The sequence below is a fragment of the Eremomyces bilateralis genome (assembly GCF_010015585.1).
Source record: "Eremomyces bilateralis CBS 781.70 unplaced genomic scaffold P152scaffold_27, whole genome shotgun sequence".
NCBI lineage: Eukaryota > Fungi > Ascomycota > Dothideomycetes > Eremomycetales > Eremomycetaceae > Eremomyces > Eremomyces bilateralis.
Genome location: NW_022985093.1, coordinates 1 through 11063, shown reverse-complemented (window position 1 = coordinate 11063; position 11063 = coordinate 1). Strand labels below are relative to the sequence as shown.

Genomic DNA, 11063 nt, shown 5'->3' with positions numbered 1-11063 from the left:
CCTCAGCCCCAAAACGCAAGAAGAAGGTTCGGATAGATCCCAATGTTAAGTTCGCACAGATTAAAGAGATCAAAGTAGCGCAAGAGGCTGTACGGCTTCTGGAGGCAAATACTATACTAGAACAGAGTATTCCCGTGGCTGAAACTATACCAGACGCTCCCCAAGATGCTGTACAATAGTCCTATGGTTTGAATTTTCAATATAATTACGTGGTGGTAGAGATGTCACGGTTTTCATGATGGTGGCTAAGATGGTGATACTGGCCAAGTAGGTGGTTGGCCAACAGGCAGGGGTTCGAACTTATATAATGTGCTGGACCAGCCTTGTGTTACACCCACACACTATCGTCGTTATCCGTGGTTGGAATTGGGCGCATGCGTATCGCCCCCCTCCGCTCGACAGGAGCTGTCCGTGGTTTCATGAGAGCCACAACCTCTTCCATCCCACCGTCCTTCGCCATTTCTATAAGGGCTCCCTACATAGTATTCAGGCCTTCCAGGGGCACACAGCGTCGAAGCCTTGCTCTATCGTCCATAGTCGTGAGGTCTTTTCCCAGAACACTTGGGGGCTCCGAAGGACATCCACACAACTCATCCACTGCGAGATTCTACGTACGGGCAGAGCTGCACCCGTGACATACCATATGTGTGAATGCAGTGCTAGTATTATTCAATGGAATGATTGATCAACGGACGTGTCACAAGATGCCCCTGTTGGTTTCTACTGCCACCTAACATTCCTTTCACTGCCCTACAGTAACTGAGCTTAAGCAGCGATCGTGCTTAATCATCCTCCCAGCGAAATGCGACAGGAAGTCGCTCTGTGCATGTTTTGGCGATGAACTTAGATTTCCCTATTCAAAGATACCAGGTTACCTACATGTCCGACAGAGAATGTTTTCTGACGACGTTCGACAAGACCCCTGCCATCCTGGCTAAATTCACCAGTATAGGCTAATGTGCTATCTTCGCGGCGATTCTGTTAGTGGAGTGCTTTGCCAAATTTGGCAGGAAGCAGGCGACAATTATCGCACAGACTCCAAAGGGGATACTGCTGATCCAAACCCAGCGAAATGCGTCCGAGTATCCCCACCTACTGCCTATTATAGCTGCCTGAATGATCTCAGGTGTGACGCCAGGGATAGTCGACACTTGATGGGGCACTGTAAGAAACGTTTCCACAAAGGTTGCGGTGTTCGAAACTGGTAGTCCTGCCGCTAGAGCGTATTCAGCGACCCGTGCTGGTAGGGCCGTTTTGAGTTTGCTGTTGAAGACATTGAAGTAGATTGCATAGCCCATGGCGCCCCCAAGGGCGCGTACGCAGAGTGAGAGGGCTGCACAGGTGGCGATAAGCGTATCGGGGCATGCCATCATGGCAATAGTGGCCACGGGTGCGATAATGCCGCCAACACCGAAGCCGCCTAGAGTGGCAAAAGCGACTGACATTTTCGCATTGTCTGGATTGGCGATCGAGAAGGCGCCCGTGAATGCGGCTGATTCGTGAGCTCCGTGAGCTTGTTTTCCTTATTGAATGGACAAGCAGAACTAACTTACTCATCAATACCAGGTAAAACAAAACCACTTCTCTCGTCCAGCGTATCAGCCTGTGAAGTAGAAGATTTCCAATGAATGCCCCGACCAGGATGGCCCCGCCTGTAGACAATCCTTTGAGTCCGACTTGAACAGGATCGGAGTCGTAAACTGTGCTAAATTCTGTGGGTAGAAGGTTGACTAGGGAGGCAAAATTGATGCCTGGATAGCAAATATTAGTCATTCTTCTTTATGGTGAGTACGTAGCAAACATACCTCCCACCGCAGAAACCAAATATGCCACAGTCACGATTCTTTGCCCCTTAAATAGTTCAGGTGGGACCATGGGGTATCGGGCATACTTCCACTCCCATATGACGAAACAAACCATCAGGACGATGCCGATAAGGAGTTGGCAAAGGACATAAGCACTCGTCCAGGAATGGGTGTAACCCCCAGCTTGAAGAGCAACAAGACTATGACTGGTTAGTCCGCATCCTGAACAGACATCGGCGACTTACAATAGGGTTGTCCCCGTAAGTGAGAGAATGATGCCAGGATAATCGATTTTGGTGAAAATTCTTTTCACATCCTTGGAGCGAGCTCGAGTTTGTGTCACGGGGAAGTAGGTAAACAAGAGCCCCACGAAGCAGATAGCGTTCCAAATCCTTTTGTTTGGGCCTATTAGATCATACTGGGGTTGAGGTAAGCATAAGAATCACTTACAGACAGATCCAGTAGCCCCAGCGCCAGGTGTAATATTTTGCCAGCAACTGTGACTCCAAAACACTCGGGATGAACGGGAGGGTGACGACAGTCAAAATAGCGACGTAGATCGGACGGCGTTTCACAGGCACGAGTTCAGAGGTTCTGAAGCATCCTTAGTCAGTACTCGCTAGTAACCCGTTTAGTTTCACTAACCCAGCGAGCGCGGTCATCTCCCCAATAGCAGCACCACTGCCACAGAGCACCATGCCGACAAGACCATCTCTGAACTTATGTGCTGTTCCCATAACAATGCATCCGATAATCAACAGACAACCCCCAAGAAGGCAGACATAGCGGCGACCGAGGAGGTCTTGGAAATAGCCACAGATAGGAACAACGGCTGCAAGAGCCAGACCATAAGAGACAGGCAGCCATGCTGCAGATGCCGTACCGCCGAGTTCAGCAGTTATGAAAGTCAAAGGACCGGCAGTAAAGTAGACCGGAATCTGAGACCCTGTTTGAATTCTGGTAAGCATGGGAAATGTAACACTTCAAATTAGAAGAGGTCCATCCGCTCACCTGTGTACAAGCCAACCAGGCACATAACAGCAATACGCTGCCTCCAATTCCAATCCACCTTTCCATCCGAGTCGTCACCTTTCACGGCGTTCTTGTTCTGAACGTCGACTGAGGCGAGATCATCGCCATTGGTGTCGACGTATTCAAGCTGCTGCACATCTTCGTCGCTTGTGGCCTCGTTCACATCACCACGCTCAGGATCAATCGTTTTCTCCTTTATGTTGGCCATGTTAGAATCGGACTGACTGTGGTGAAAAGATCGCACTTCGAGACTTCGAAACAAGGTCAATCAAATGATTATCTGTACTTCTCCGCAACCACAGTGTGCCCCTCAATTATGCGGGGTACATCGACACCCGGGAGATCGTAGATGTCGGTATCTCGGGTTATAGACATTTGGGGTAAATCCATAGTAGAGATGTCTATTATCACCCGAGATACCAGTACCTACGATCTCCCAGACGTCCACTATACCCCGCATTATTGAGGGGTCTGCCGTAAGTGCGGAGAAGTACTACCATTAAGGATATCGTAGATATCCCCGGTTAGAGTGGAACCTGGGGTAATAGGGAGTAGAGATGCGCACGCGGAGAGTGGAGATCTGGAGCGGACCGAACAAGTGAACTGAATGGACCCGTAAATAAGACTGGATAATTATCTGGGGTAATGTGGAGATGTCGGGCCCACCGGACAGCAAATATGCAATAACTACATCACTAACCCCTGACTGAGGTCCAGTGGTCAATCGATGCGGACCATGAGGACTGGTCGGATTGAAGCGCAGAGTCGAGCTCCCAGAGGGAACGGTCCCAAGACAATGCTCCGGAGTCAACGCTCCCAAGGCAACTGGTTCGGTTGTTCCAAGCAAAATATTCAAAGCCTTCCAAGGTCCATTTACATCCTTGCTGATGTAGCGCTACTACGCTAAGTTAGTTAGTTAACTAACGTAATCCACCAGCGAGTCGCCCAAACCACCGAGTCGCCCACCTCATCTCCATAACAGCGATCATCACGGTTTTTTCGCAATGTCTCAACAACAGCGCCCTCAATTACCTTCAAATGAAGCTAGAATGAACCTAGCCATCCAGACTATCGAACAAGACCAAGTTCAATCAATTCGAGAAGCTGCAAAAGCTTACAACGTCCCGTGGAGTACCTTACGTGACCGCCGCAACGGAATGACTGCACGAAGCGATTGTGTCCCGAATTCGAAAAAGCTCTCAAATATGGAAGAAAGGGTGATTATCGACTACTGCCTCGATGTCGACGCGCGCGGATTTCAGCTCAATTACGATATGTTGCGAGATATAGCCAACAAGCTACTCAGCGATCGCGGTCAGGCTCACGTTGGTATCAATTGGCCTTCAAGATTCGTACAACGCGTTCCAGAGCTCAAAACACGTGTTAATCGAAAGTACGACTATAAAAGAGCCCTGAACGAAGATCCAGAGATTATTGGCGCGTGGTTTCGCCTCGTACGCAACGTGAAGGCAAAATACGGTATCCTGGATGAAGATACATACAACTTTGATGAAGTTGGCTTTCAAATGGGCGTAATCGGGACGCGCATGGTCATCACGGGTACCGAACGACGTCAGGCTCCAAAAACCTTGCAGCCAGGCAATACAGAATGGGTGACATCGATCATTGCTGCCAGCGCGCAAGGTTGGGTTGTCCCACCCTTCATCATCTTCAAAGGCGCTCGACATTACAATACCTGGTACGAGGCGATTGCGGATAGGTCTGATTGGGTTCTATCAGTTAGCGAGAAGGGCTGGACGTCCCTTGAGCATGGATTTGAGTGGTTAAAGCATTTTAATCGCTTCACAGAAGACCGTACGACTGGCGCCTATCGGCTTCTGATTATGGATGGCCATAACAGCCATGACACTATCCAATTCCAGGATTTCTGCAAGGACCAGAAGATCATTACTCTCTGCATGCCTTCGCATTCATCTCATTTGCTACAACCCCTCGACGTTGGCTGTTTTGGGCCATTAAAGCGCGCGTATAGCAAGGAGATTGAGGACTTTATCCGGTGCCGCATCAACCACATCACGAAAGAGGACTTTTTACCTGCTTTCAAGACCGCCTTCGAAAAAGCAATTGCTACGGAGAATATCCAGGGCGCCTTCAGAGGCGCAGGATTAATGCCTTTCGATCCAGAAGCTGTTATTTCAAAGCTTGATGTCCGATTACGGACCCCGACGCCATTACCAGAGACCACTCAATGGGAGTCGCAAACACCACGCAACGTCGCTGAAATAGGGTCCCAAACAGAGTACATACGACAGCGCCTTCAAAGAGATCAAAATACCTCCCCAACACCGCTTTTAGAAAGCTTTTCAAGCCTTGAAAAGGGTGTTCAAATGGTCGCGCACGGAGCTTCAATCATGGAGGTCGAGATAGGAAAGCTTCGGAAGGCAAACGAGACGCTATCAAAGCGCAAACAACGCAAAAAAAAGGTGCTTAAGGGCGCTGACACGCGCTCAATTACTGATGGGCTTCAATTAGTTGAACAACGCCGGGATCAAGATATAATCAGTCAAAATGGTGCTTCTAGTGACGCTCCTGGAAGGCGCCAGCGACGTTGCGGACGCTGTCGCGAGCCAGGACATCGAGTTGAGACCTGTTCAATGCCTCAATTAGCTATAACAGAAAACGTAGATCCTAGCCTACTTCCTAATTAATAAATTGCTTCAGTAGTTGTTGAGATATTCAGGTTACGGTAGTGGGCCACGGTTGAGGTGGGCGACTCGGTGGTTTGGGCGACTCGCTGGTGGATTACGTTAGTTAACGTATTCCACAAGCGAGCGGCCCATACAGGCGAGCGGCCCACCCCATTTTACTAGTAAATTCGATAAAATTCGATATCAATATCTCAACAACCACTGGATAATATAGTCTGAAAACTTAGAATTAGGTTTTCCTAGCCATTTCTAGCTTACTATTGAAATCTTAAAACCCTAGCTTTTACAGGTATAGAGATGCCTACTTCTTGGCAAGATTTAGAGACCAAATCTCTATATCTTTATAACTATAAAAGATAAAGCTCTAAGATTTCAATAGTAAGCTAGAAATGGATAGGAAAACCTAATTCTAAGTTTTCAGACTATATTATCCAATGGTTGCTGAGATATTGATATCGAATTTTATCGAATTTACTAGTAAAATGGGGTGGGCCGCTCGCCTGTATGGGCCGCTCGCTTGTGGAATACGTTAGTGATCTAACTAACTAGTTAGTTAGCGTTAACTACCTTTTCCAAAAAAAAAGTGTCCAATTCGGTCTCTACTCCCAACGTGAGGCTTCAGCAAAAGTGCGCTTATGTTCGACAATATATCTTGGTTACTGGCTATCTTTTGAATCTAGTTTTACTTATATACAAATCGAAATGAACTTATAATGTTGGGGTAAAAGGACCGAAACGATTTGTATGGGCGTCCGGCGTGTCGTGCAGAAGCAGCTCAATACTCACAACAAGTGGCCTAGTATGCTAAAAAATCCATCAAATACATTATGCTAATGCACATTGTCCTTCTCATAATATTTTTTCCGCCTCAGATTATATTGTGGTGGAGTGGAGTAGGGTCACTCGTCAGAAATTCTCCCTTAATGTGACAGGCTTGGGCTTCGCCCAGTCTGTGTGTTGTGGCCTTGCGGCCTAAGGCAGAAGGGATGGGTAGGCCGTTTGCCCACAGATGTAAATAGCAGATCGCAGTGAGAGAGATCTTCTTCTCCTCTCTTTAGCAATTCAACAGCGTTACCAGCTTATCAAATCCTTCGTGGTTTGGGCCCATGACACTTAGAGGCGCTCGGAATCGCCATCAGACCATCAATACCAGTCAATTAGAAGCCGAAATCCAACACGCGTCGCCCAAATGGACATCCTAACATGCGAGCCTCCGACTGTCGCATCAAGCGGGTGTCTGGATTATACGGAGCCCTTGATTAGACAAAATATTCAATCCCTGGAGACGACTGTTAGCATGGACTTACCTCATATTACCACCAAGCTGTTTTAATTCATTTCACGGCTACGGGCAGCGGATGAACAAGCCATAGAGCATATCTTCTCGTGCCGGGAGCTCTTTATCCACGCTTTATTGACTCGATTGTTAGTAGACCAAACTGGCGCGTAGATTTTTCATACGAAAGATGGAACCGAAAGTTTGGTCTTTCAAGCCGCCTGGATCATGGCTGCTCCCAGATGAAATTCGAGTCGAGTTGGCTCGACATCCTTATGCTCCGCTCTAAGCACGTCTGAGGTAAAATGGGGGAGAGGATTGTTGAAGGGGTGATTAGTCAACCGCATCTGGGTGCGGAGTATATATCCTGCAGACTTCCCACCTTTCCAGGTAGTTCATAAATTGATAACTAAGGATCATATTGTACACCAAATATCACGACGGACTTATCAAGATACTCTCCCCTTAGAACCACCGGAAATTCCTCGAGCACCTGAATATGCGATCTATCCAGCATCTCATTATAATCCCACGAGATATAATCATATCCATCACTGAAACGAACATAACTGATTCAGAAGGATAACTCCGCGATACGGTTGTGATATACAAATCTTTTCTAGATCTAGGGGGGTGTATCGGAAATCCGTGTCATGGGCCCAAACCACGAAGGATTTGGTAAGCTGGTAACGCTGTTGAATTGCTAAAGAGAGAAGGAGAAGATCTCTCTCACTGCGATCTGCTATTTACATCTGTGGGCAAACGGTCTACCGATCCCTCAGCCTTCTGCCTTAGGCCGCAAGGCCACAACACACAGACTGGGCGAAGCCCAAGACTGTCACAATCCGCGGCTATTACGTAGTCACCGTGTCACAGAATATCTGTGTTTCTTGGCGTTTTCCCACGGATTCATTCCGTATTCGATTCTATACCCCTATTCTTTCCCTTCTTAGGGAAAAGATCACCATTGTAAAGCATATAAAATAGCTGCAGGAACAGCCTGTTTTCGTAGGATCCGACTCTTCAGGATCAAGGTTAATCTATCTACGCTCTTTTGGAATCTAACGGTGTTTTCCCACTGTGTCGCTGCAGTAATCACCTGATTGAGCGAAACCGCTATTTATCTCACACACCGCACCTTGTAGATTACATAAGATTACATAAGCCTGGGTATATATACCCGTCAAGGTAAACTATGTACTTCTGACCGAATACAAGCATCTCACTGCCTCTGAACAGGTATCCTATTGTTTCCGTGATTGATTGACACGCCAATGTTACGGCACGGTAGCTGGATGCACACAACATACACATAGCCAAAGGTATTCTAGATTAAGCTAAAGAAGAGAACAAGAAGGGGAAGCCTTCTCGTTTACATCGAAGAGGTTTGGACTCTGAATCAACCTTTAACCTAATCAGGCTTAGGCTCCCAGCCTTAGTCAACCAAGGGTTTCAACCCATAACAGCCAAAACGATCAACACCTCTCCAATCCCTAATGCTGTGTTACCATGTTTGTTTGCTTCTCTGATATAATCCACCAGCCACGTCTTCAGCCACAACCAAGGGAACAGGCCGCAGGCCTGGGACCATAACATTAGAGGCCAAAAACGCAGATAGATTGATATTGATCCTGAAGAGCAGGAATCGTACGAAAACAGGCTGTTCCTGGAACTATTTTATATGGTTTACGATGATGATATATTCCCTAAAAACCGAAAGAAAGAGGGGTATATAATCAAATATGTACGGTAATAATGAAGCCGTGCTGAAACGCCAAGAAACACAGATATTCTGTGACAGGTACAATCAATTAACTGGAGTGGTGAACCTCGTCCTCACCTAGCTTGCAGGGGAGAGTTATTCGTATTCCTCGTACGGCAACTAATATTGGGCTTCTAGGCGGATCCTACCCTTTCGAGCATTATATTGCCAATATCCAAACTTCTAAGAAGCATCAAGAATGTCATAGTACTACCCCGTGGGCTGATGCGGTGACTTGTAAAAGCTCAATAGAGAGATGGCTCCGATTGTACCGATGCCGTTCACATTGGCAAGACAGTATTATCCGCTTCATATGCTGAAATTGGACGTGGAAGAGCTTCGGCATGGCTTCTAGAGATACTTATAACCACTCCAAATCTCGTTTCGAGATCGGCTTTGGAGTATTCTTGAGTCCTTCGAGTTGACAGATCATCATGAGACTTTCACTATTGCTCTTCGTCGGCGCTGTGTGCGCCCATACGACCATTAAGAATATTGTCATCGATGGAAACGCGTAAATCTTCCTCACTACTGTATCACTTGCACTCGCTGACTCTACTGAAGCTACCATCCCTTCGACGAGCGTATTGACCATCTTGTCGGTCCGGTTAAACGCATCGGATGGACCTACGATGTAGTCCCCCCCACATTTAATCCTGTCACGGACTTCTCGAGCCCGGACATTGCCTGTAAGCGCATATAGCAAGATATAGCAACGTCGCCGGGAACTAACCGTTCTTTAGGCCGTAAGAATGCCATAGCACCAGCGCTGAAGGCAATTGCTCGTGCTGGCGCGGAGGTGATCCTCCTCTGGACGCCGATCACACGCATGCACTGGGGCCCAGGGGTTGCGTATTTGGGCCGTCTTCCCACGCCGGAAACCTCGCCAAATGATATCAAGTTCTTTAAGATCTACGAGAAGGGATTTGATGCTACCGCTGGTATGTAACGCTTCTCACATATACCGCTCAGGCACTAAGCAGAGTCATTAGATAAATGGGCAAACCAGCTCGCCAACGACGAAGGCGATATGTACAAGCTCCGACTCCCTAGCGACATTGCACCGGGTACTTACATCCTCCGCGCCGAGCTCATCGCCCTTCATGGCAATATGAAGGAGCTCATGTCCCATGATCTGAAGGAGCAGATCCAAATCTACCCGTACTGTTTTAGCATCGAGATCACGGGATCCGGCACCGCCAACCCGGAGGGGGTGACTTTCCCAGGACCATACAAGGGTACAGACCCGAGCTTCACCTTCGCGCCTGCCGCGACGTACTTAAACAGTACGGAGGGCTTCACGGAGGAGAATAGCAAATTCGTGTGGCGCCTTTTTCATACCCCAGTCTTTTCGTCCCTGCTACACCGACTAACATCTCCGAAAGGTCCCGCCAGGTCCACCCTTGTATGATGGAAAATACGCCGCGCCGACCGGTCCCCGTCCTACAGTAACCCGTGAACAAACCGGTGCATATCCACCGGAGCTTGAGGTCATATATCAGGACTTGATCAGAAAAATTGAGAGGCCGGCTCTAAAACTGGCAACGTATATCAATACCGCATGGCCCGGGTATCAGGCCGACTCTGACACAATGAAAACGTACGCGCAGATAGGTGCTGGGGTGTTTAAGGAGAGCAATGAGGCCATAGAGGCGGTTAAAGGGGATATTCTTGCGTTTAAGAATGCTACCCAAGGATATAAATCTTAACGAGTGTCAGAAACAAAGGCTATCTTAACTTCCCGCAATAGACAAAGATATATTAGGGTGAGGGTAAAGTGTGCTCCTGTTTAGCTTGAATGGGGGCTCCGCAGTTCAAAGTAGGTGATTGGGTCTACTTAGACACTCGGTACCTTAACTCAGCTCGACCTTCGAAATCACTCGATTTAAAGAATATTAGGCCGTTCCAGATTACTCGAGCGATCGATTACTTTACTTATAAACTGGACCTCTTATCGAACGCCCTCGAAGGAGTCTACCCTATATTTTACCCGTAGCTACTCCGACTCGATGATAGCAAGCTATTCGATGGCTAACGACCTCTAAGAGCAGAAGCCGAAAACCAAAATAACGACGGAACTCGGGCAGACTACGAAGTAAAAAAGGTAGTAGACTGTAGAATCGATAATAGAAGGAAGGACAAAGCGATAGGATAGAAGGGCTGTATTATGTACCGAGTACAATATGAAGGATGGGACGCATGGAACGAAAAACCGAAATGGTGTCATGGGCCCAAACCACGAAGGATTTGGTAAGCTGGTAACGCTGTTGAATTGCTAAAGAGAGAAGGAGAAGATCTCTCTTACTGCGATCTGCTATTTACATCTATGGGCAAACGGTCTACCCATCCCTTCTGCCTTAGGCCGCAAGGCCACAACACACAGACTGGGCGAAGCCCAAGACTGTCATAAAAGGTCTCTCCTCCCTTTTAAGGAGGCCGTCTATCTCCTGCCCTTAACGCTTCGGAAGCAATGTTTCGGCCCGTCTGAGCTTCGTAGTCATCTAATGCGACAGTATCTT

General features: G+C 47.7%; 2 protein-coding genes across 2 annotated transcripts; one reads left to right on the top strand and one right to left on the bottom strand.

Annotated features, from left to right (window-relative positions):
- Positions 1 to 783: 783 nt before the first annotated feature.
- On the bottom strand, positions 784 to 3398 carry P152DRAFT_461734 (putative major facilitator superfamily transporter). The gene is made up of 7 exons (XM_033680191.1): positions 2817 to 3398; positions 2451 to 2751; positions 2256 to 2399; positions 2051 to 2197; positions 1806 to 2005; positions 1554 to 1751; positions 784 to 1492 (listed from the first exon to the last, which is right to left on the bottom strand). The coding sequence occupies exons 1-7, from the start codon at positions 3043 to 3045 to the stop codon at positions 954 to 956; spliced, it is 1758 nt and encodes a 585-aa protein (XP_033530721.1). The 5' UTR covers positions 3046 to 3398; the 3' UTR covers positions 784 to 953.
- A 5580-nt stretch (positions 3399 to 8978) lies between these two features.
- Positions 8979 to 10253, top strand: P152DRAFT_476664 (uncharacterized protein; the record flags this gene model as incomplete). Its single annotated transcript, XM_033681528.1, has 5 exons — positions 8979 to 9058; positions 9109 to 9233; positions 9288 to 9485; positions 9537 to 9865; positions 9930 to 10253. The coding sequence occupies 5 exons, from the start codon at positions 8979 to 8981 to the stop codon at positions 10251 to 10253; spliced, it is 1056 nt and encodes a 351-aa protein (XP_033530720.1).
- Between the last annotated feature and the right edge of the window lie 810 nt (positions 10254 to 11063).